At 42.5% G+C, this 25,303-nt stretch overlaps 1 protein-coding gene across 2 annotated transcripts in view; it reads left to right on the top strand.

Moving 5' to 3' along the window:
• The window catches only part of UXS1 (UDP-glucuronate decarboxylase 1), a 94,235-nt gene that overhangs the window by 14,294 nt on the left and 54,638 nt on the right, over positions 1 to 25,303 (top strand). Inside the window, exons 2-5 of one of the 2 annotated variants that reach the window (XM_012435652.3) lie at positions 13,415 to 13,442; positions 14,711 to 14,759; positions 15,788 to 15,831; positions 21,743 to 21,803. In XM_012435652.3, the coding sequence (XP_012291075.1) occupies positions 13,415 to 13,442; positions 14,711 to 14,759; positions 15,788 to 15,831; positions 21,743 to 21,803 (182 nt within the window). Of the gene's footprint in view, positions 1 to 13,414; positions 13,443 to 14,695; positions 14,760 to 15,787; positions 15,832 to 21,742; positions 21,804 to 25,303 lie in introns of both variants that reach the window. The other variant, XM_012435651.3, reaches the window with a different exon arrangement.

Here is a 25,303-nt window from a genome sequence, read left to right as displayed (position 1 = left end):
CAGGGACCTGGTGCTGAGCGAGCTTAATTGGCACTACCCTGCTGTCCTTTAGAGAAAAGGCCCATTAGTTATCAGGTGCTGATTATTTCCTAGTAAGGAAGTACGAATGCGATGGAAGAAGCTGGAAGGCATTCTACGGTTCAGGAAAGCTGGGGAGCACTGGGTGTGGTGAGAACTACACTGCCCAGCTTGCAGCAGGTGATGGAGGAGTGGACATAGGTCCAGGGGCAAGGGGACTGGGAGTGGGGAGCAGCGCCAGGCATCCACTAGGATCCGGTAGGGTGTGCTCCATGGGCCCTACTCCACATGGAGTATTGTGAAAGAGGTTGTGGAACCGCTATATATACACACATGTACACACACATATATACACACATACATGCACACATATGCATACATATATACACATACATGTACACATACTTGTATATATACATACACGTAACTTGTATATATCTACACACGTGCACACACTTGTATGTATATGCACACACATACACACATACATTTACATATAGATCCACACACACACACTTTTTGCCTCATCCTTTTATGTTGTTTATTTCTGTTGTTATAATGAACATAATACAGTGGTACATATACATATATGTGGGGTGCATGCTCAAGACTGATAATTGAAAGCAGGTGATCAGAATGTTCTGGCGAACTCGGAAATCTTGAGCAGGAAAAAGACAAAGACTTTTTGGACAAACCATCTAAAGAAAGGAGAAGTGCCACATGGGGATGCGTAGACTGAAAGGCCCGGAAGTAGGTGACCTGGTGATGCAGTGGCCAGGGCCCCCATGCGGCAGGCACAGAGAAATGGGGGACACGTGGAAGAACACATTGCCAGCATCTACCAACCACTATGGAAGAGCAGTGAAGAGGGGGAAGGGGCAGCTAGAATTTAGTAGCGCCTGTGACGTGGGAGGTGTGTGCAGAGTGGTTCTTCTGGCGTTTGACTCTGTTTTTGTCTTACTAAAATGTGGAATTAAATTTAACTTAATTTATACTTTTGTATTAAAATAATGTGAAAGTATAGGAAGGCCATATTACCTGATGTCCTCAGACTTCTAAAATGTGGAATGTCTTAAGAGGAACTGAGCAATTGAGAACACAGGTGGGTGCCCATAGCAGGGGGTCTCAGATTTGGGCCACATCAGCATCACCTAGAGCTTTGCTAAGCCCAGATGGCCAAGACACACCTCAGAGTTTCTGCTTTGGGAGCTGCCCTACAGCTGTAATAACAAAATACCACAAACTGAGTGGCTTATAAACAACAGGTAGATTCAGTGTCTGGTGAGGGCTCACTTTATGAGGGCACTGACCCCATTCATGAGAGCTCTGCTGCCCCAACCCAGTCATCTCCCACAGTCCCCACCTCCTAATGCCAGTACATTGGGGGTTAGGATTTCAGCATGTGAATTTTAAGGAGATACAAATATTCAGACCATAACAAGAGCCGTGGGTGGGACCTGAGAATCCGTATTTCCAGCAAGTTCACAGATGAGCTGCTGGTACAGTTTGAGAAGACACTGCATAGCTCTGGTCTAAACAAGCATTTGTGCTATTCTCCATTAGAGGGTTCCCTGTGGAAGTGAGTTTCTTTTATCTAGATTTTTAAAACAAAGTAGTAAATTTTCTTGAGGTACGTAAGTAAATGGATTTGAATTTCTGGCTCTTGTGACTTACAAGTTTATAGGCTTTTAATTTATCATTTAATTTACAATTTGGGGGATTTTGCAGTATACTTTGAAAACCATGATATTGCCCTACCTGGACTACACAGAACAATTCAGCATCCTCTACAGACTTAGAAAAGATGTTTAGAAGTTTCTTCCTGTGAGTTGCAGAAATTAAAATAATACAAAAATATAGGAAGGTCATATTACCTGATGTCCCCAGACTTCTAAAATAAACAAATACATGCATGTATAAACAAATAAATACATACATTTAAAAATGCATGTAGCTAGGCCAGGCTCAGTGGCTCATGCCTATAATCCTGGCACTTTGGGAGGCTGAGGCAGGTAGATCACCTGAGGTCTGGAGTTCGAGACCAGCCTGGGCAACGTGATGAAACCCTGTCTTTGCTAAAAATACAAAAATTAGCCAGGTGTGGTAGCAGGTACCTATAATCCCAGCTACTAAGGAGGCTGAGACAGGAGAATTGCTTGAACCCAGGAGGTAGAGGTTGTAGTGAGGCAAGACCGTGCCACTGCATTCCAGCCTGAGTGACAGAGCAAGACTCTGTTTTGGGAAAAAAAAAAAAAAAAATGCATGTAGCTTTAAAAAGCAAAAACGTTGACCCTGCTTTATGTATTATCCTCTAAGTCTCCAAGTTGTCCTTTTCACTTAACGTTGGCATTGGCATTTTTTGTGTAAAGACTTTTTAAAGGTGCAGATATTCTGCAAAACCTACTGTGTCCTATACTTTAAAAAAAGTGACATCTTGGGGCAAAATTTTTCCCCCTGGAAATATTGGTAGGATTTTATTAGGTAAGTCTGTGGGAAGGTATGAGTCACAAACAAGGGTTTTATAGCCAGATTTCAGAGGCTGCCAGCTGGGGCTGCAGAGGGCTGCTCTCTTGCCTGCTTCTGAAGGCAAGAAATTGGAGTTATGCCTTCCTGGAGGGCCGAGAGCAGGGCGAGGACCACAGGGAGGTCTGACAAGCAAGTGCCCTCTGCTTTAGTTTTGGAACATGCTGGTTGCTAGAGCCTGCACAGGCACCCCAAATTGCCTTTTTATTTGGGCCACTTTTGATCCTGTGTAACCGCTTAGGATATGCGCAGGCATGGAAGGCTGAGGGCAACGGCAGAGGCTTCTCTAAGCTGGGCATGCTCCAGGGTTTAGGGCTAAGGCTTCTTCAGATTCAGGAGTAGGCATGGTTCCCCATTCAGCAACCATGATACTCCGGCGTATCATGATGCCTGATGTTTGAGCAGCTCATTCTTTTGGTGGGAACTAGCAACTGGGAAGCTCCCTCACCCCAGGAACACATCCCCCTTTCTTATTTGAGAATTAAACACAGAACAGTATCTTCTAGTTTGAACTTTCTGGTCAGCTTAAGCAAAACTTTGAATGCTTTTCTTCTTAGAAGAATGATGCATATTCTTACCTGCTTTAAGACAACATTTCAGTTGTGCCACCTCAGGGTTTATCCAAGGCAAGTCAAAGATTTGCCCTTTTGCAGAGTGCTAGGGTGATTGGAGTTCTTGGGAGGTGACTAAGGATGCTTCTTTCCTATGTACACTTGATGATTTGTTCAGATTGTGGGGGTGGTGGGAGGACTTCAACCAGGTGGAGAGCAGCTTGGGTTGGGGGTATCAGAATTTTCCGAGCACTTCAGATTTGGCGCTTGACTTCTACCCAGGCAGGCCAGTCCCAACGGACAGCTGTGTCTTTGACTGGAGGAGGGCGTAGATGTACTTGGTAGGGCATGCTGTGGGTGGGGAGGGATTTAGCCTATACTTGGCTTGATTTGAGGGCTGTGACCTGGGCATATGAGCATCAATAGATTAAAGGTGGTGACAGGTCTGGCTCTGTTTTGGTTCTGGTTATGTTTCACTGCTTAACCAACCACTTAGTGACAGAAAACAGTTACTGTTGTATTTATACCCACGGATTTGGTGGGTCAGGAATTTGAGATGGGGATGGCTCTTCTCTATTTCGTGATGCCTGAGACCACACCCAGGTTAGAGCATCCACTTGGGGGCGACTTCTTCACTGGCAGGTCTTGTCCTTGAGGACAGACTCAAGGCTTGGCTGTTGGAGTGCCCACAGGCAAGCTGTCCGGTCTCGGGTGGTCAGACTTCATGCATGGTGGTTCAGGACTCTGAGACCAGGTGTCCCAGCAAATGTGGCAGAAGCACTGGCCCTCTGTGACCATCTAAAGACTCATATAGTGTATTTTCTGCTCTTCCTTGTGGTCTAAGCAGCCCAAGTCCCCCAGGTTTAAAAGAAGATCACAGAGACACTCTTCCTGTCCCCCTATGCAAGGTGTGCCAAATAATTTTGGGACAGGCTTTGAAAGTGTCACTTTGGAGGCTCCCTTTGTGTATAATACACAAAGACTCCTCATAGCTTTATTGCAAGCACTTGGCAGACAAACTGTGTTATGGCTCAGATAAGGCTTTTCGGTACAGCTCACATGTTCAGAAAAGCTTGAGAGGAACAGCAAACAGTCCAGAATCAGAGTGCATGCAGCAGCATCATTCTGGAACTTTCTCTGCCAGTAATACTTTCAGTGTGCTTAAGGAGCCCTCTGTTTGCACAAGGTTTCCATTTTGAATACCTCTCTAAATTAAAGTGTTCCTGCTCTGAGCACTGGAAGGTTGGAAATCGCTATTCATTCGCCTGAAATGGGGGGCATCTTTCACATTCCAGGAGGCTTTGCTGCCCCCCTGAGGACTTCATGGATGTTGATGTCACTCAGTTTTTGTTTGAGCACATGCCATGTGGCCTCAAGGATGGAGGATTACCTTAGAGGATATGTTTGGAAATGAATAAGATGCCTTTCTTCCATGCAGATGGGAAGGACTCTGGCGCCTTTGACAGGTCACGCAGGCCTTGGACTGAGGCCTCACCTTTGGAAAGGTGGCCTGGGGTGGGTGGACACTAGCTATATGGCCTTGATTAAGTCACAGGACGCTTCTTGGTGTCTGTCTTCCACTGTGGGATGGTGGTGATACCATTACTTTGTGATTAGAACCAGCATAAAACGCCCAGGTTCTGTTTGCCTGTTAGACATCTTCCTGAGGGTTATTACAGGATGCCTTGAGCGGAGCATGTGCTTGTCTCAGCCTATCCTCCCCTGCCCCAGCTGTCTGCCTCTGGTGCTTTTGTCTTGTGACATCACTGTCCTCACCCCCAGGACCTATGGGCTCTGCCTTCTGCATTATTTACTCTCTGCCCACCTCCTCTCTCACCCATCTGTCTCTCACACCCGTGCTTCCAGGTTTGCTTGGGCTACAGCACCTCACTGTGCCTCATCATGCTCTGAACAGCTGTTTATTGCCTGCTGTCTGCAGCCCAGCTTTCTTGGAATAATATAAAAGGAAACACAGTGGTGACCACATTTGGTTCATGAACAGAATCTCCTTCCTCCATAAGAATCTCCTCCTCCATCCAGGAGTCATCCCACCTATGAGTATGTGGCCCACAGGCATCTTCATGCTGCTCCCCAGGACTTGGGTGACTGCAACCTTTACTTCTCCAGTGTGCATTATATATAGGTGGCTGCTGGCCATTTTCCTTCAAGGACAAGAACTCCCTGGACTGGAATCACCCTAGTGATTCTTACATCCCTTAGAGCAGAGGTTAGCAAACTGTGGCCCACAGGCCACATCCAGCCCACTGCTAGTTTTTGTAAGACCCAAGAGCTAGAAAGTTTTAACAATTTTTAAATGGTTGAAAAAAGTCAGAAGGAATACTACTTCACAGCACCTAAAAATTATATGAAATTCGAATTTCCGTTGAGCACAGCCATGCTTTTACAGATTGTCTTTGGCTGTGCTCACTCTCCAGTGGTAGAGTTGAATAGCTAGGACAGAGATGTCCCACAAAACCTGCAGTATTTACTATTCTGGCTCTTTTAATAGAGTTTTGTGGGTTTTTATTTTTTATTTTTTGAGACAGGTCTCACATTGTTGCCTAGGCTGGCATGCAGTGGTGCGATTATGGCTTACTGCAGCCTCGACCTCCTGGGCTCAAGCAATACTCCCACCTCAGCCTCCTGAGTATCTGGGACCACAGGTAAATGCCACTAGACCCAGCTAATTTTTGTATTTTTTGTAGAGATGGGATTTCACCATGTTGCTCAAGCTGGTCTCAAACTCCTGGGCTAAAGCAATCCACACTCGCATAGTGCTGGGATTACAGGTGTGAGCCCCCACACCCAGCCTGTAGTTTTCTGACTTCTGCCCTAGAGTAGCAATTCCCAGTCATTTGGGGGAGTTTTGTAGTCATTCTTTCAGCAAATATTTAGTGAGCACATATTATAGTCATAAGTACCCTAGATAATAGCACTGAACAAAACAAAACTGTTGCTATTGTGGAGCTTACATTTTTTTTTTTTATTGGGAGCAAACAGTCAATAAACATAGATATAGATAAATAGGTGTATTAGCTGGTGATAAGTGCTGTGAAGAAAAAGAAAGGCTAAGTGGGCTGTTGTTGGGGTGCTCTTACAGATAGATTGGTCAGAAGATCAGAAGATCTCTTTGATTAGGTAACTTTTGAGCTGAGACCTGGATAAACTGAGGGAAAGGAGGGAGAAAAGTGAAGAGGCATTTGAGAGAAGAGTAAGTGCAAAGGCCCTGAGGCAGGCAGGTGCGGCAAGTCTGAGGAATGAGGAGACAGATGCCCTGAGCCTGGACTATGAACATTCAGAGAGGTGAGCAATAGGTGGTAGTAGCAGGTCCCCAGATCTCTTAGGGTGGAGGTCCTCCTCTCTCGCCAGGGATCACAGTAACCTGGGGCACTTAAAAAATACAGCTGCTGGGAGGCCTCTGCAGAGATTCTGATTCAGCAGTTCTGACGCACAGACCTGTGGCCTGGAAGGTCCTGGATTTTATCGGTTGAGACTGGAGAATCAGATCCACACTGCTCCACCCCCGGCCCCATCTCTGTCAGTGTTGGGGCCTGCAGAGCCCTTTCAATGCTAAAAGGCACTGTGAATTACGAACCTTGGCTACTGGACCTCATGCATTGCTTGGCTCCTAGAAGGTACTCAAATAAATGTTTAAATTTTTAAAAAGAGACCTGCATTTGCCCTGTGACTGATGGCTTCTGTTACCGTTATTTTGGGACATGCCTTTTCTTTCTCAGTGCATGGTTCAGTCTAAAGGCCTAGGTCTCAATTAAGGGGGTAAGTTCTCCAGCATCTAGCCAGTGGTATTGCAGGAATGGGTGCACGCTGTCTCCCATAGTCTGAGGTGGACCCCGCCACTGTTTGTCAGCCAGCCAGGCCTTTAGGAAAGCTTCTTCACACCCTCTCTGGGTATCCTCCCTATACATGCTGCATTTCCATCACAGACCCAACATCGCCTACTGAACAGTAAAGCAATGTGTGTGGGGTCTTACTCGTGCATCCACAGGCACCGAGTTTGTTGAATGAATGGCGGATGGATGAACAAGGAAGGATTTTAGGAAACACTGGAAAAGGAGGGGAAAGCCTGCTTGAGGTCCCCGCAGCCGGGGGCTGCCTGATTTCACTGAGCATCCAGCAGGCTGCTTTGCATATGTCATACTGTAAAGAAGGGTGTGCCTTACGTACAGTGTTACATAGGTAGCATAGGGTAGGAGAGCAGTCGCTCCCTAAATCACACTTTCTTCCTGTGACTTAGTGTAAGTACAGTTTAAAATAGTGATTGGAATAGCTGAGAAAAACGTGCTAAAGCATACTGTAGCCTTTTAAAATGGACAGGTATAAAATGGAAATGGTGATTTTGCCTGATCCAGCCTTATAACATTACTTGAAAAAGGGCCATTGAAATTGCTACCCAGATCTGGATTCCTGGTGAAGAATCTGTACTTTCTGTGTGGCTTGGCATTTGGGGACTCAGGCTGTATCCCTGTTCTAAAACAAATGTGCCTCTTAAAATTCCGGGCCTTTATGGATTCTGAACTGGTGGTTTTTTGTTCGTTTGGGGTCTTGAATTCATTGGAGGACTTTTCAGACCTGTGAACACAAAATTTCACATGTGCTTGCAAGGTATTTTTTCCCTCTAGTTTCCCTGAAACCCATTCAGGGATCCATGGAGACCCACAGACTTCAGATTGGGAGACTGTGTTCTAAAAGGATTGATCTCATGATAGCTGATGACTATTTAAGGAACCGAGTTAGACTCATAGAGATTATGAAAATGTTGGGTTAGTGTTTTGATTTTTTTCTTTGTTGGAAAAGGATACTCATTTTAATCATACCCTTTAAAAAACCCAGTTTTTCACTCTAAATGAAAATTTGTATGAGTTAGATTTTCTTGAACTGGGTTTCCCTGCATAGCTCGAAATCTGGATACCGACATAATGAGAACTATGAAGCTGATATGCCACAGTTTACATGCAAAGTATTTTTAAAATTTACATTAAAAATTAGAATAAATTAAAATATCTTGAAAGCTGTGTAAGGGAATTCAGTTTTTAAGCCCTTTGTCAATAACTGAATAATTATCTTTCTTAAAATACTTTTCTTGATACTGATTCCTGGTACTATATAAATGGGTTTAATTCAGTTCAGATATTTGTAGAGTACATCTATTAGTAATGCCCAGCTGTCTATTTGAAGCACTGTAAGGTGGGTCAAAATAACTAAAGCAGGTTGCAAAAACTTAAAAGCAACATTAATTTTAAAGCAGTGTTTAACTTTTAAGGCCTATGCCCTGCAACCTCCTGGGCTACTCTACACAGAACTACGCAAAACTACGGCTCCTTAATTGTTGGAAATTGCTTGTGTCTTTCCGTTTGGAATGTGTGAAGCAATGTGGGGGTTTGTCCTGCTTGCTGTGTGTGTCTGTTCTTTGGTCTGGGCTGGATATTGAATTCTCTCTGGAACAAAGCAGGTAGAGCTTTTGATAATTTGAAAGAAGGCCAGAACACTTGACATAAAAACATTGTAAAGATTAATTGGTTATAGCGCATCTGAAGATAAAAGTAGTAAGCAAGGGATAAACGTGGTAAGAAAAGGGAAAAATTCCTTGGCCTGCATTCAACCAATTTTAGTGCTTGGACCATGTATGCCTGGTGTAGCAAATGTAAATATGAAAACACCTCGTATTTCAGAGAAACCTATCTGTAAAGTACCAACTAGACCAAAACATATAGCAGGCCTTGGCCACACAGCAGGGCCACCAGTGTCTCCTGGAGCAGGAGGGAAGGTTGAAGATGCTTTCTGGAGAATAAAATGCTCAAATGAGGCTTGGAGGTGCAAGTGCCCAGGATACCACCTGTAGGCAGAGCTGGAGGGTTGGGGACAGCAAGTGGTTTAGGGAGAGTGGAGAGTCCCATGCAGGAGGCTGCTTGTAGGGGGCTGCTCTGGAGGTCTGAGTGGGGAAGGAAGGGATTCAGGAAGCCCTTCTTTGCAAGGTGAATCAGAAAGTGCAGTCGGGGAGGAGAGGGCACGTCTCCAGTTGCATCTCTAGCCTCCAGGGGCAGTGGAAGAGGTCTAACCCACAGAAGTGGATCTGGTCCATATCTGCTTACATCCATTCTTATCCATTTATGAAGGGTGGTAAAGCTGTGGCTGTAGCTTAGGCATCACTCACCAGGGCATCACTCCCCAGGGCTGATCCCAGGAAGCACGGGCATCACCTGCTTCCCCAGGAAGAGATGATTAAGGAGGACCAGTGGGCAAGGGTAAAGGGCTCAGGACATTATAGTCAAGGAAACAGAAGGTGTCTGGGGCGAGTGGCAGCCTTCGCTGCTCTGAAATGGACTGAGGATAGAAGGATTGAGAGATTTCTGTGAAATCAACTTTTTTTTTTCTGAGACAGGGTCTCACTTTTGTCACCCAGGCTAGAGTGTAGTGGCGCAATCTCAGCTCACTGCAGCCTCAACCTCCTGGGCTCAAGTGATTTTCCTGCTTCAGCCCCACCATGTAACTGGGACTACAGGCACGGGCCACCACGCCTGGCTAATTTGTTTGTATTTTTTGTTGAGATTGGGTTTTCACCAATTTGCCCAGGCTGATCTCGAACTTCTGAGCTCAAGCAATCCACCTGCCTTGGCTTCCCAAAGCGCTAGGATTGTAGGCGTGAGCCACCGCACCAGCCTGAAATCATTTTAAACTGACTCGAAAAAAGGTTAGAAAGAAAAACTGAAAAAGCGAATAGCCATGTAATGATTTGAAAAGTCTGCCAAAAGGTGCTACCCACCCAGAAGGCAATAAGAAAAGGCAATAAGTGATGCTTCCATAGGCAATATGAGAATGGATGCTTCCATAGCATAGAATACTTGTTTTCTATGAAAGGATCTACTTTGATCAGCAGCTTAATTCTGCAGCCAAAATGAGACTGTATAATTTACTCGAGATATAGCACAGTAAAGAAAAATGCACATGGTTTTGGCAACTGGTGGCTCACGGGTGCTCTTTGTGAACTCTGGTGGCAGCAGTGCCTGGTGTCTGAGCTGAGGACTGACCCAGGTGTTCACCAGGTGTCTAGAAAGAGGCAAGAACAGGACAACAGGGACATAGAGTTTAGTAAGGGTTAAAATCTCTTCCCTCCTTTTTTAAAAGTAAGTAAACACTTTACTCATGTCACCATTTAAACTCAGTGTTTTGGAAATTTCACAGTCTTTTTTTTCCCAAAGCATTTTTTAGAAGTGAAAGTCACACTGTGTATATATTTTTTCATCTGGTACTGTCATAACTGCATCATCATGTTATAGTGTAGTTCCATAGTTATATTTAATGGCTTTCTGATTTCATCAAATGGCTATATCACTATTTATACAGCAGTTCTCTAATTCTGGGATATTTTGGCTTAGTGTGTGTGTGTGTGTGTGTGTGTGTGTGTGTGTGTGTGATTATAAATAAGGCCATGACATTTGTGAGGGCACTTTTCCTGTATGTTTACCGATTTCCTGAGAATAAGATAAAAGCAAAATCACGTGGTCCAAAGGTATAAGTGTTACAGGAAAGGGGTCTTGATCCGGACCCCAAGAGAGGGTTCTTGGATCTTGCATAAGAAAGAATTCAGGGCAAATCCTTAAAGTGAAAGCAAGTTTATTAAGAAAGTGAAGGATTAAAAGAATGGCTATTCCATAGAGAGGGCAGTTCTGATGGCTGCTGGTTGCCCATTTTTGTGGTTATTTCTTGATGGTATGCTAAGCAAGAGGTGGATTATTCTTGCCTCCTCTTTTTAGACCACATAGGGTAACTTCCTGACGTTGCCATGGCATTTGTAAACTGTCACGGTGCTGTGAGAGTGTAGCAGCAAGGTGACCACAGGTGACTCTCGTGGCCATCTTGGTATTGGTGGGTTTTAGTTGGCTTCTTTACTGCAAACTGTTTCAACAGCAAGGACTTTATGACCTGTATGGTTTTTTTTTTTTTTGAGACAGAGCTTCTCTGTTGGTGCCCAGGCTGGAGTGCATTGGCCTGTTCTCGGCCCACTGCAACCTCCATCTCCAGGCAGGGCTCAAGTGATTCTCCTGCTTCAGCCTCCCAAGTAGTAGCTGGGATTACAGGCACGTGCCATCACACCCAGCTAATTTTGTATTTTTAGTAGAGACGAGGGTTTCATCATGTTGGTCAGGCTGGTCTCGAACTCTTAACCTCAGATGATCTGCCTGCCTTGGCCTCCCAAAGTGCTGGGATTACAGGTGTGAGCCACGTGCCCAGCCCATTACCTATATCCTGTGCTGACTTTCTATCTCATCCTGTGACTTAGAATGCCTTAACCATCTGGGAATGCAGCACAATAGGTTTCAGCCTCATTTTACCCAGCTCCTATTCAAGATGGAGTTACTTTATCTGGTTCCAATGCCTCTGACATAAGCAGTTTTTTTTTGTTTGGTTTTTGAGACACAGTCTCGCTCTGTCGCCAGGTGCCAGGCTGGAGTGCAGTGGCGTGATCTCAGCTCACTGCACCCTCTGCCTCCTGGATTCAAGCAATTCTCCTTCCTCAGCCTCCTGAGTAGCTGGGACTACAGGCGCATGTCACCACGCCCAGCTAATTTTTGTATTTTTTAGTAGAGACAGGTTTCACCATGTTGACCAAGAGGGTCTCAATCTCTTGACCTCGTGGTCTGCCTGCCTTAGCCTCCCAAAGTGCTGGGATTACAGGTGTGAGCCACTATGCCTGGCCGAAGTTTTAATTTTTTAAAATGAATAATGAATCTAGTTAATATTTATTTTAATTTCTCCCATTTTCCTGCTTTCTTGCCACTTTTATTTATTTGGTCATATATTGCTGTCTTTTTTTTTTTTTTTAATCAAGTTTCCTCCTCTGTTTGAAGAGAGATGTGCTTTTATGGAATCAGCAACATTCCCCTTCTTGAGAGTGGGAATTTCTTGTGGGGTGTGGTTTGGATACTGAATCCTGTTTAATGAGTAGCTATTAAACTCCTATTACACACAAGAGGATGGCAATGGGAAGATGCCTGGGATTATGAGATTCTAACCTCAGGGCCTTCCCAAACTCACAAAATTAACAGGCCTGGACAGGGAGTATGTTTGTATTTACTCTCTCTGTTCTTCCTCAGCACCTGGAAGCACCTAAATGCACCTGGCACTTAAGAGGCCTTCAGTACTGCTAAGTGGCCAAATGAGGGCCAAATAGGAGTGTGTACAAAATATTAGGACCCATCATTCACAGAAAAGGCTTCTTTAGAAAGAATCTCCTGCTCAGTAACTTAAAATGAGTGCTTATAGTCTAGTATTATGTTTCAAAGTCATCTGCTGTTGATTCAGGGCTGATTTATACACATTTAGGGCCTGCCCACCAGGTGCCTAGAGTATAGAAGGGAGATGTGCTAAGTGCTGAGAAAGGATGCCATTGCTATTGGAGTTAAGCTGCACTGCAGGCTGCTGTTAAACTTCTCTGGGATTGCTTTCGTCATCATTACACGGGTGAGGTTAAACGGAACCTTATGACATCTTGCAGACTTGTGATTGATTTTTGTGGCTAGCAAAAGTTTGAGAACATACTGTTTATCAGAACACGTGCATCCTTAGCTAGATGTGGTGGCACATGCCTGTAGTCCCACTTGCTCAGGAGGCTGAGGAGGGAGGATTGCTAGAGACGAGCCTGGTTAAAAAAAGAAGCTCCACATGCACTCTCCAAGTGGGATCTCCAGACCTCAAAAGAGGTATTCCAAAGGTATGGGGATAGATAGAAAAGAAAAATAGCTCAGAGCAATGTGACTGAGTCATGTGAGGTATGCAGAATTTATCAGGCCCAGAGAGTCATTAACATGGGGCTAAAGTCATGCCCTGCCATGCCCAGGGCCAGTTCTTTAAAGGCATTTTGTTTCTGCCCAGCTGCCTCACCCAATATCTTTTTCCTGGAATTTTTGATACAAAAAAAAAAAAAAAAAAACAACAATGTATAGCCAGTCAGCAGCTTATGTCATTTTAATGTAAATTCTGATAACTTAGAAACTGCCTCTTCCTTTAAAAGTCCACTTGTCACTGCTGATGATGGGAGCGTATATTCAGGGCAACTTGAGTCAATCTTCCTGGGTTGCAGTTCTCAAACTTGGTATGAATAAATTCTGCCAATCCTGTTTTTACTTACTATGTAATAAGACTTAATTGTTTTCAAAATAAAGTGTGCCTTTTGTTGTCTTCCTGACATGAGTTAGTTTTCTTCATAAACTTTAAAATATTGCTTAAAATTTAAGATTCCGTCCACTGGAATCCCTGAAAGTTATGGACTTAAATATTGACTTTTTTTTTCCCTTCTCTTACAGCTGTTTGGGGCAACTTCGTTAATATGAGGTAATTATTTTTAATTACTTGGGTATTGTGGTTGGGTTTTATAGACATATTTCAGTTGGTACATATATACCACGGATGTCATGGGTTAATTGAATAATATTTTAAACACAAAACCTGGTTCTTGCTATTCACATATCTGGGCTATTTCTTTTCTCCTATGGGTATTCTCAAGGGATGCAGCCGATTTTAACAATTACCAAGTAAAGCCCACAAGTAAAGCAATGGTCAGCCACTCTTCCCTTCCCTCCTCGTATAGATAATAGAGGGTTGACCTTAGCTTATGTACATTGCATTTCTGGGTGACTTGAGCAAGAACACTGAGGGGCTTTTGCAAAGCCTTTTGAGAAGGGAGCTGTCTTAGGGCAGCCATGACTGGCCCGTGACCCCAGGGGGGGCCAGCTAGTGGATTTGGATGCTGAGACCACCTATTTAGTCCAGGGTTAGGCCTATATGCATCATATGTGCTTCTTCCTAGGGCAGGAGGGTCTCTTGTAAAAATAAAACCCTTGTGTTATCTCTTTACCAAATTATAAAAATAGCCTTTAAAAATCAGCAAAAAGAAATAAGCATTTATTGTAAAAACAAATTTGGCACTGTTAATAGTTTTCCATTTAAAGGAAATTTGCTCCACTTTGTTACGTTGTGAGAATTGCTATTGTGAGGATTAGGTTGGTATTGGAATGTAATGAGGCTGCATATGTCTCCTTGGGTAAAAAGGTTACTATGCCCTCAGGAGGCTTTTCATGTGGAGTTGTGTTTTGCAAGGTGGGTGGGATGGTGTTAATCTGATTCCTACCCCCAGGGCATGTGTGTGTCTACTTACAAAGGCTGTTATGTGACTAGGTGGGGGTGCTCAGATCCCATTTAAAGGAGCTCTGTGGTTTTACTTAAAAGACTCCATTTTGTATTAAATCCCCAGGAAAGCCCAGCAGGCAAACATGTACTCCTATAGACACACTTACTGCTTCTAATTTAAAATCCTGTGTTGGCTGTAGCATGGCAGTGAGATTATTTTAGTTTAGTGGAAATAATTCATTCAGTAATACTGAGCATGTTCATAGATGGATTTAAGGGGATTCGCTCCTTTTGTTGTCTTCTTTTAGTCTGGTGCATCCCTTCTGGAGGGAACTGCACACGTGACTGATACTTGAGGAGGAGGTAGAGGTGGTCTGTAACCTTCAGGTTGTGTTAGGGTATTTGATTCAGAAACATTCTTGAAGTCACAAAGCCTTTCAGTTAATTTCAGTTTATAGTTTTCTACTCAACAGGTCTATCCAGGAAAACGGCGAACTGAAAATTGAAAGCAAGATTGAAGAGGTTAGTCTCTTTTCCATTTTTGTATCTATTTTGTGTGTGTACTTGTCAATTTCACGTCCTTTGCTTGTGCTGTCATCCTTATTGTGGCAGCTTGATGCTGTTCTGTGATTTGAAACCATCTCTCTTGTTATTTAAGAGGACTTGCAGTCTCTGTTACTGTTGGTCCATTTTTGACCGAATAAAACAAGTTCTACCTTAAAGACAAAATGGATTTAGATTTTTACATGACTTTTCAGGTAAGCCTTTTTTAGAGAAAGGGAAATGATTATCTTTGGGAGATAGAAATGAGTACCAACATCCTCTCACTAGCACAGATGCCCAAAAGAAAAATGGCCCCTGATCAGATGCTTGGCCACAAATGTAAAGAGCGTCCATGTGCACAGATGGGGACGTCACACTGCCACCCAACTGAAGGCTAGCACCTGTGCTGGGTTATACACCTCCTATTTAAATACATAAAGATACAGCCAGACTATTGTAACATGGGCTGTGGGGGAGGGGATGGAAGGTTACTTTGGATATGAAGCCAAATGAGGGAGTCCTGGGAAGCCCTTGGGTTGCTCTCTTCCTGCCTGAGCCCACAGTGTCTACAGACGTGGATGTGGGTTGACTTAACAGCCTGCAATTTATGTGCTGCAGCTGATAACATAAATATACACAATAATTATGGAAACAAGATGTTAAGCTTTTGTGGTTCACACTTTGGGGATTCTTCCTAAAAAGAGATAGATAGTGTTAATCTGTTTTTATGAGCCTTACATTCTTCCTAGTAAGATGGGTGAGCAAAAATGTTAATTGTCTCAGAAACTGAGGCCTTTATGGAGTAAGAGTTCAACTGGACAGTTTATCTGCTGAATTCTAGCATTGTGACTCAAGTGGTTTATCTTAATTTCAAACTGAAAGTTAATTTGTAGAAGAAATTAAAACCTATGTTGCATTATGTCATGCTTATCTGAAACATCAGAATGGGGTGAAAGGGGTTGAAGACTGTGTTTTTGCTTTAAAACTGATTTTTGTTATTATTCTAGATTGTTGAACCACTAAGAGAGAAAATCAGAGATTTAGAAAAAAGGTAGGTGTACTTTTTGTCGTAAGGTCAATAGTTAAAATAAGTTCGTCTCAAGTGAGTAATTAATTCTCAGTTTGCTTTCTCGAAACTCTGCCACCTAAATACATGCCTACATATGCATTCCCCCCAGCCTTTGAGTGTAATACCCACATAGAACATTGAGAGAAGAAATCAATCTGGATATGTTAAGATCTTCCTTGTTCAAACTCTGAACATCTGAATTTCTGCAAATTTATTACATAGTTATGGCCAAGCCTCACATTTTCATTTAACTTCTGCATGTATTGATTTGTTGTATAGAATTCCAAAACAGGAGGACAATCTGGTGGGCCTAAAACATAGTATCATGTACAAACACCACGAATTAAGGATGTGGAGCCTGTGGTGTGTCATGTTTAGTCTTTAGCTGCTTTTGTCACCAAAGTTCATGAGGAGGTTTCCAGAATTTAGTCCAGGTGAAGTAGCTGGGAGGGAAGATTTATGTGGTATAATAGAAATGGTTATTTGAATCAGATTCCAGAGAGAACCCCTCCTCACCCTTTGGGACTTCTGAGGCAGCTGAGCCTCAGGCTCCAGGACTTTCTGCTTGCATATGCTGTATGCAGAAAACATGGTCTAGAGTAGTAGTTGAGTCTTTAGAAATTTTAAAAAGAAAAATGACAGCATTTGTTAAAGTTGATGTGAGTTTTCCCCCCTTTATTGGGATGAATTTGGATGATGTGTGTCAGCATTGAATGAGGCTTTTATCAAGTCCAGAACAAAAATGAAGAAATGAGCAGTTTTTCTTTGATTTTCATTAAATGATCAAAGGGAAATAAGATTGGAAAAGAGTCATTAAACAAAATGTGTCATTCACTTTCTTCTTATCCTCAACTGAGCAGTCAACCAAACTGTTAATTTCAAAACTTATCAGAATAAAACTTGTCAGTAATTTTTAACAGATTCCCTTGGTAATATAAGGTTGTTATTTGTGCTTTAAATTTTTTTTGCCATGATTTTGTGTTTCAGTTATACAGCTTGTAATATTTCCTTGGATGGAAGCCAGAAAATCTGCCTTGGATAAGACAGCAGAATTGAAAGATTTTAATTGAAGCTTTTTTTTTTTTTAATTTTTAAATTTTTTATTTTTAGAAAAATTGGAACTATAAGAAATAACCTACCACACGTTTTCTATATTGGTCAAAACAAACAAAAAAGCTTGTCCACTAGTGATTATTTTCTTTAGACAATGATATTCACTTATGAAAAGAAAAATGTCTCAATTAGATAACTTCCCTAAGGCGATAAATAGCTTACAAACAAGCTCTCAACATGTGAGAGTTAAGCAATCCCTTTGATACTTTTGTGATTTTATATGTGTGTGTGTGTGCACGCGCACGCGCACGTGCTTTTAAACTGGACAGAGAAGCGCAAATAAGAATTTAATCCTAAGAATTTACGGATAATTTATTCTTGTCAACCTGTGAGGCCACCTTGAAAATAGCGGCAGAAGGCAGACATTTGCCTCTTAGGCTGCTTACAGGTGACTCATTCTGGGATGGTTCCGTCCTTCAGGTTTTTCAGCAAGTCAGATGACCCACATGCCCACATTACTATATCAGAAGGTCAAGTGCAGGTCTGGCTACAAAAGCGTGATGGTGGAAATTGATGGAATTCTGTCTAGCTTCACTTTTGCTGACTAATTGTGTGATAAAGATGATCAAACAACCATCTTGACACACACAAGATAAGAATGTAACTGGAAATAGGTTTACTTGATGTGCTTGTCACTTTGAGCAAAGTGTCCCCCAAGAACTAAAGATATTTTTGGAAGTTACAGGTTATGTTTATACAGGGAAAGAAAGAAGACAGTGTCATTCTAGAAGCCTGAGTAACAGGATTGTATGTGAGCCTTTTCTCTTTTTTTTACCACACTCTCATTTCTTAATACTTTGATTATTTGCCATTTGTTTAATTTTAGTTCTGTATCTTTAAATGTTCTTTGAATAGATGGCAAATGATGATAATTTAAATTCTAAGTAAGAATACTACTTACCTGCTATCTTACTAAATAGTAAGGTTAGTCTGGAATGGCATAAAATATTAATAATTAGTAAAGGATTAATTTGGGACTGTAAGAAAAGATTTGTTACCTAGTTCATCCCTCATCTTGCCTCTGCTTGCTGGTTTCTCTCTCACTCATGAACGCAGGCCTCATGCCTCTGCCGCATTTTGCTGCTTAACCCCCAGTGCCTAGTGTAGAACAGGCGCTTAATGGAAAGTTCCTAAATAAGTGGATGAGCCCATACACTGGGTAGGTGTTTCACCTCCTACAGGTCTGTAAGAAGCTTTGTGGGCTGGGCACGGTGTAATACCAGCACTTTGGGAAGCCTCGGCAGGCAGATCACTTGAGCCCAGGAGTTCGAGCCCAGCCTGGGCAACATGATGAAACCTCATCTCTATGAAAAATACAGGGCTGCAGTGAGCTGTGATCATGCCACTGCATTCCATCTGGGGCGACAAGGGTGTGAGACCTTGTTTCAAAGAAAAAAAAAGGACTGTGCCCCTGCCCAGCCCTGGGTCAGCCCAGCAGGTGCTTGGGAGCACTGGGCAGCTGGCTCAGCATGTGGCCCAGCCAACAGCATCCACATGGTCACCACACTCTATCGGTCACTGTGCTCTGTCACCCATGACTGCAAGGAGGAAAACAGGACGACATTCATACTGAGGAGGACCCCACAGGAACTCGCCCCTTCCTGTTACTTTCAGCTTTGCCTCAGAGGAAGAAGTGAGGACTATGAGATAGTTTTTTAAAAGTTTAATTACTTGAGCGTATACATATGAAAGCTAAAACTTGGCAGCTACATATTGAAGAAAAACAAAGCAAGAAACTCAAAGTATTTTTCGTTTTTTAAATTAAGGGTTTTAGCACACTGCATTTGAAGTATTTTTTAGTCCGTCTTGCACCCGTCTCTGCGTGTGTCAGGCAACCATGCCTTTGCTTCAGTTCAGTTTCTTTGAAGTAACATTTCCTGTAATAAAATAGTTTGCCCTGTTCCTCTTGGTATAAGTAGCACACCACGTTTCATTTTAAGCTTTCAGACAGGGACTATTCTAAGCTGACAGCTTGGATTAACATTTGTTTCTGTGGCCCTGGATGCACATGCCACAGTCCTGTGCCTCTGCTCCTCACTGAATTGGTTTCTCTCCCTGCCTCTCATTTTCCCGTGTGTAACTGTACTCCCATCCCCGAGCAGTCCTAACTCTAAAATCATATACATGGTAGAGAAAGAGCACTGAAGGTGAGTGATGGGAAGTGATGCATCAGAGACGGCACCTGCGTTTTCACGACAGACAGTCCGGAGGAGCCACAGTGTTTGTGAGCAGTCATAGGAAGGAAAAAGGGTCTCAGCTGTGCCACAGCACTGGGTGTGCCACTCGGGGATTGAGGGTGAAGACCAGAATATTGTGAGTTCAGAGAAATGGAGAGAATTGGAGTGGTGTCAGAGGTGCCCACAGATAACTCAGATTTACAGTGCAGTCTCCCAGCTGAATTGGTGAGAGAAGAAACAGAATGACAAGAAGTGTTACTTGGCAAACAAGACATCTGTCCTGTTCCTACCAGTCTAACAGCATCGCTCCCAACTGAAGGCAGAACTTGCCCCTGCTCCGCAGCTGCTTGGATACCATTCCCGAGGCACTTCCTATGGGCGGCAAGTGCTAAAAACAGTCCATGAGCTCACAAGGGGGAATGCCAGGGTTCCCACCCATGCCCTCAGACTCTCCCATCTGATTTTGTAGTCTGCAAGGGGAACTTGACCTTTTAAGACTCTGGAAGTTCTTAATAGGAGAATTCATCTGCATTGTAATAGAAAGCCCTTTCACACCAATTTAAGCACCCTTCCAGGCCTTCTGGAGATGAGAAACCCCTATTTCAGGGGCTTCTGTCTAATGACCTGTCATATTCTGTTCAGTTGAGTGACCATTAAGGAAGTGCATTTGGTATCCTAGCACTGTGTCGGTGCTGGGGACAGGATAGGGATGGAGACAGTGCCACCTGGCCCAACACCTCTCCAATTAGTATAATGACCATAAAGCTGATGTCTCAGATTTTATTTAAAGCACGTTTGTTCATAACTGAATCACTTTAAAAATGAATATTTCAGTTCTGTGTTTATCACTTCTCTCACTGGACATTTTATATTCTAATCACACTGCCTGGCTCCTGGGACATCAGTGTGGACTGGGGACCCATGGCACCTTAAGGTGGCAAGAGGGCATCAAAAGATAAGTGAGACTTAAGACAGGGTCAGAACTGACCCACCGAGACAGAAGGTGCTGATGCCCAATTGTTTTACCAGGGACACAGGTCAGAAAGAGGATGCTGTGATTGTGAAAATTCCTGGAGCAGGAGACAAAGTTTCATTAATATCATTTCTCTTCTGGGGTAGTCCTCCTGCCTGGGGCCTGTGACTTCACGAAACTGCTCTCTTCCATCTGGCCCCCATACAGCATCTAGAGAATGCCATGGTTATAGCCCGATGGGTTCTTCTTACCCACTGCCCTGAGAATACCAAGGCATTGAGAACAGGAAGTGTTAACAGCCAAGAAAGAGTTAAATCTCAGGGCCAGCCATGTGTGAGAATGGGAGAGATTTCTCAAATCTTCCTCCCTGAGAACTCAAGAGTTTTTAAGGGTAGTTTGGTGGGTAGTAGGGGCTGGGGAGCTGAAACAATTGGCTGGGTGTGAAATCACAGGGATGTCTAAACTTTCCTCCCGCAGTTCTTGGAAGCAGAGTCTGAGGACCAGGTGACCAGGTGACATCTCTTTGTCTGTCTGCCAAATGCTAAATCTGAAAGTTATCTCAAAAGACTATTTCTTTAGGATTCACAATAGTGATATCACCTGTAGAAGTTGTTGGAGAAGTTAAAAGTCTTGCGACCTCTGTTTGCGTGACTCTGGGGCAGTAAGCAACAGATAGAAAAGCAAGCTCAGCTAAGCGATGCAGGTCATAGTTCAACTATGCTTATTCTTTAGCAAAGTTGAGACCCTACCATAACTCTAACCTCGGCTTAGGAGTGTGGCTTCAATCTCGAAACGAGGAGGGTCAGTTTTCCTTGCTTCAACGTTTAACTATAAATTCCTCTCCTAGTTATCTTGGCCTCTGCTCTAAAATAAGCAAAAACAATAAAAACAAAAATTTAGACTGTGAGGTTAGAAGCAAGATGGAGCCAGTTGTATTAGGTTTCTCTCATTACTTACAATTCTGCAAAGGCAGTTTCATGGCCATCTTCCTCATGGTGTAGTTTTACCTGGACTACTAGAGGTAGTGTCTGCCCTGCTTAAGCAGCTGCTGGAAGTCTGTAGCTTCTTAAGCTTTCCCTTCTCAGAGACAGAATCTCAAGTCATATCCTTAGCTTGATTCTAAACAAAGAGCAGGCTGGGCGTGGTGTCTCGTGCCTGTAATCCTAGCACTTTGGGAGGCTGAGGCAGGCGGATCACGAGGTCAGGAGATTGAGACCATCCTGGCCAACATAGTAAAACCCCATCTCTATTTAAAAAATACAAAAAAAGTTAGCTGGGCCTGGTGGCACACGCCTGTAGTCCCAGCTACTCGGGAGGCTGAGGCAGAAGAATTGCTTGAACCCAGGAGGCGGAGATTGCAGTGAGCCAAGATCACACCACTGCACTACAGCCTGGGTGACAGTGTGAGACTCTCAAAAAAAAAAAAAAAAAAAAGAAAAGAGCAGGTTAGATAGCACTTGACCTCAAATTAACCTGTGACTCCTTGGTTTCTCCAGCACTCATTCAAGAGTAGAGAGAAGGAGCAAACAGTAACAGTCCCAAAACCTAGCATATGCCTTGACAGTAAACGGAGAAAATATTCAAATGAAATATTTGACTTTTTCCATTTGAATTTCTTTGTCTCATACAGCTTTACCCAGAAATACCCACCAGTAAAGTTTTTATCAGAAAAGGATCGGAAAAGAATTTTGGTAAGTTTGTACACCTGATTAGTATTTGTAATGTGAAGAAACTTTCCTTTTTCATTGAGAGATAATTCACATATCATAAAATTCATACTTCTCAAGGATACAATTCAGTGACTTATAGTATGTCCACAGAGTTAGCACCACATTCTGATTCCACAATATTTTCATCACCCCAAAAAGAAGTCCTGCACCCATTAGCAGTCACTTCCCATTTCTAGCCCCCTCCCACCAGCTCTGGGAAACCACTAAAACTATTTTCTATCTCTTTGAATCTGCCTTTTTTGAACATTTCATGTGAATGAAATGATGCAATATTTGGTCTGTCTTCAAGTCTCAGCTGTAGCATGAGTCAGTACTTTTCATTCCTTTTCATGGCTGGACAATAGTCCATTGTATGGGTGTGCCACATGCCGTTTACCTGTTTCTCAATTGATCGGTATTTGGAGTTGTTTCTACCTTGAGGCTGTGTGAATAATGTTGCTATGAATGCATGTGTGTAAGTTTTTGTGTGGACATAGGATTTTCAGTTCTTTTAGGTATACTTAGGGGTGGGATTAGAGGTGGGATTACTGGATTGTGTGGAAACCCTGTGTTTAACTTTTTGAGTAAGTATGAAACTTGAGAGCAATGGTTTTTAACCTTTTAGACCACTTTGACAAATACCCAGGGGGCTTCCTTGGCTCCTAGTGCTCTTGTTAAACATCAGTATAAACTTACCAATGAAAGAAACCCTTTTAACTATTAGGTAACAAATTATGTCCAAAAAGATTGCTTGTTGTGTTTTTTTAAAGTAACAACTTTATTGAGATATAATTCACATACTGTACAATTCACCCTTAAAATTTATAATTCTTTATTTTTTAATGTTTTCACAGAGTTGTGCAGCCATTACCACATCCAATTTTGGAACCCCCCAAAGAAGGCCTGTACCCATTAGCAGTCACTCTCTATTTTCCCTAAGGCCTTCCATACCCCAGTCCCTAGGCAACCATTAATCTCTTTTCTGTCCATGTAGATTTGCCAATTCTGGATATTTTTATAGATGGGATAATGCAGTATTTGTCCTTTTGTGACTAGCTTTTCTCACTTAGCATGTTTCTAGGTTTCATTCATGTTGTAGCTTGTATCAGTATTTCATATATTTTTATTACCAAATAATCTGTTATTTGAATGTACCACATTTTACTTATACAGTAGGCCCTCCATATCTGTGGATTCAACTAACCACGAATTGAAAATGTAGTTAGGCCCACAATAGTTATGTCTGTACTGAACATGTGCAGACATTTTTCTTGCTATGCCCTAAACAATACAGTATAACATTTTTACATAGCATTTACATTGTATTAGGTATTATAAGTTATCTAGAGATCATTTAAAGTACAGAGGAGGATGTGTATAGGTTATATGCAAATACTACACTATTTTATATGAGGAAATAGCATCCTTGCATTTAGATATGGGGGGTGGGGTGTGGTCCTGGAAGTAATTCCTTATGGATACTGAGGGACAACTGTACGTTTGTTATATGTGTCATAGGGTGACACCGTTTAACCTTTTGAGGAACTGCTGTTTGCCAGAGCAGCTGCACCATTGTGCATTCCACCAGCAGTGTATGAGGGTTCCAGTTTCTCCACATCCTCAACACCACTTCTTATCGTCTTTTTTATTGTAGCCTTTCTACTAGGTGTGAAGTGATATCTTTTGTGGTTTGGAGTTGCATTTCTCTGGTAGCTCATGGTGTTGAGCATGTTTTTGTGTGCTTATTGGTCATTTCTATTACTTAACCTGTTCTTTAATTGGGTTATTTTGCTTTTCATTATTGAGTTCTTTATATATTCTTGATTCAAGTTTCTTATCAGTTATATTATTTGCAAATATTTTTTCTCATTCTGTGGGTTGTCTTTTTACTTTCTTGATGGTGTTCTTTGAAGCACAAAAGTTTTAGATACTGATGAAGTCTGTTTTATTCTCTTTTGCTGCTTGTACTTGGGTGTCATATTTGTTAAATCATTGCCTAAACTGAGGACACAAAGGAGCAGGCTGGGCACGGTGGCTCACTCCTATAGTCCCAGCACTTCAGGAGGCTGAAGTGGGCGCATGTTTTTTTCCTAAAAGTTTTATAGATTTTGTTCTTAAATTTAGGCCTGTGATTTATTTTGAGCTAATTTTTGAATAGGGTATTAGGTCATCATTCTTTTGCATATGGCTGTCCAGTTGTCCAGCACAATTTGTTGAAGAGACTAATTACTGTCCATTGAATTTTCCTGGCACCCTGATTTTGTTGAAAATCAATTTACCATAAATGTACAGTCAAGCATTACTTGACACTGGAGATACATTCTGAGAAATGCATTGTTAAGTGATTTTGTTGTTCTGTGAGCATCATAGAGTGGACCTACACAAACCTAAATGGTACAGCCTGCTACACACCTAGGCCACATGGTATGATCTATTGCTCTTACCTACAAACCTGTACAGCATGTTGCTATACTGAATACTGTAGGTAGTTATAACAAAGATAAGTATTTGTGTTCATCTGTATAGGCCACTTACTACAAATGGAGCTTACAAGACTAGAAGTTGCTCTAGGTGAGTCATTGAGTAAATGCCTTGTACTTAACTAATTTTGTATTTGGTACCTTTCACTTCTTTTTCCCTGTGGAATCTAGTTACTATTCTTATTCCCTGTGGAATCCAGTTACTACTTTCAGTCTGAAGAACATCCTTTAGTATTTCTTGTGCAGTAGGTCTGCTAGCAATGAACTCTCTCATTTTTTGTTTAGCTAGGGATGCCTTATTTTTGAAAGTTATTTTTGGTTGTATGTAAGAGTCTTTGGTGGAATATAAGTCAGTTGTATATTGACTGCCAGTTTATTTTTACACCTTAAATATGTGGATAGAGTTTGGATATTTGTTCCAGTCTCCTAATCCCATGCTGAAATTTGATCTCCAGTGTTGGAGGTGGGGCCTAGTGGGAATCATTTGGGTAATGGGGACAGATCCTTATGAATGGCTTGGTGTACACCCCACTGTGATGAGTTCACATGAGATCTGATTGTTAAAAAAGAGTATGAGACCCTCTTCTCCTCCCTCTCTTGCCATGTGACATACCTGCTCCCCCTTAGCCTTCTACTATGATTGAAAGCTCTCTGAAGCCCTCACTGGAAGCAGGTGCTGGAGCCATGCTTCATGTACAGCCTGCAGGACCGTGTGCCAAATAAACCTCTTTGCTTTATAAATCACCCTGCTTCAGGCATTCCTTTATGGCAGCGCAAAATGAACTAATACATATGCCATCCACTGCTTTCTCCATTATTTGTTGCAGTGAGCCAGCTGTTAATCATATTGAGGTTCCCTTATATGTGATAAGTCATTTTTCTTTTTCTGCTTTATGAATTTCCTAGGACTGGTGTAACAGTTACCACCATCTGAGTGGTTTAAAACAACAGAAATTTAATCCCTCACAGTTCTAGAAGCTAGAAGTCTGAAATCAAGGTGTC

Source organism: Aotus nancymaae, unplaced genomic scaffold, assembly GCF_030222135.1.
Source record: "Aotus nancymaae isolate 86718 unplaced genomic scaffold, 86718_ANA_hifiasm-v0.15.2.pri h1tg000155l, whole genome shotgun sequence".
Taxonomy (NCBI): Eukaryota; Metazoa; Chordata; class Mammalia; order Primates; family Aotidae; genus Aotus; species Aotus nancymaae.
Note: the sequence above shows the minus strand (reverse complement) of the source record. Positions and strands in the feature narration are given on the sequence as shown.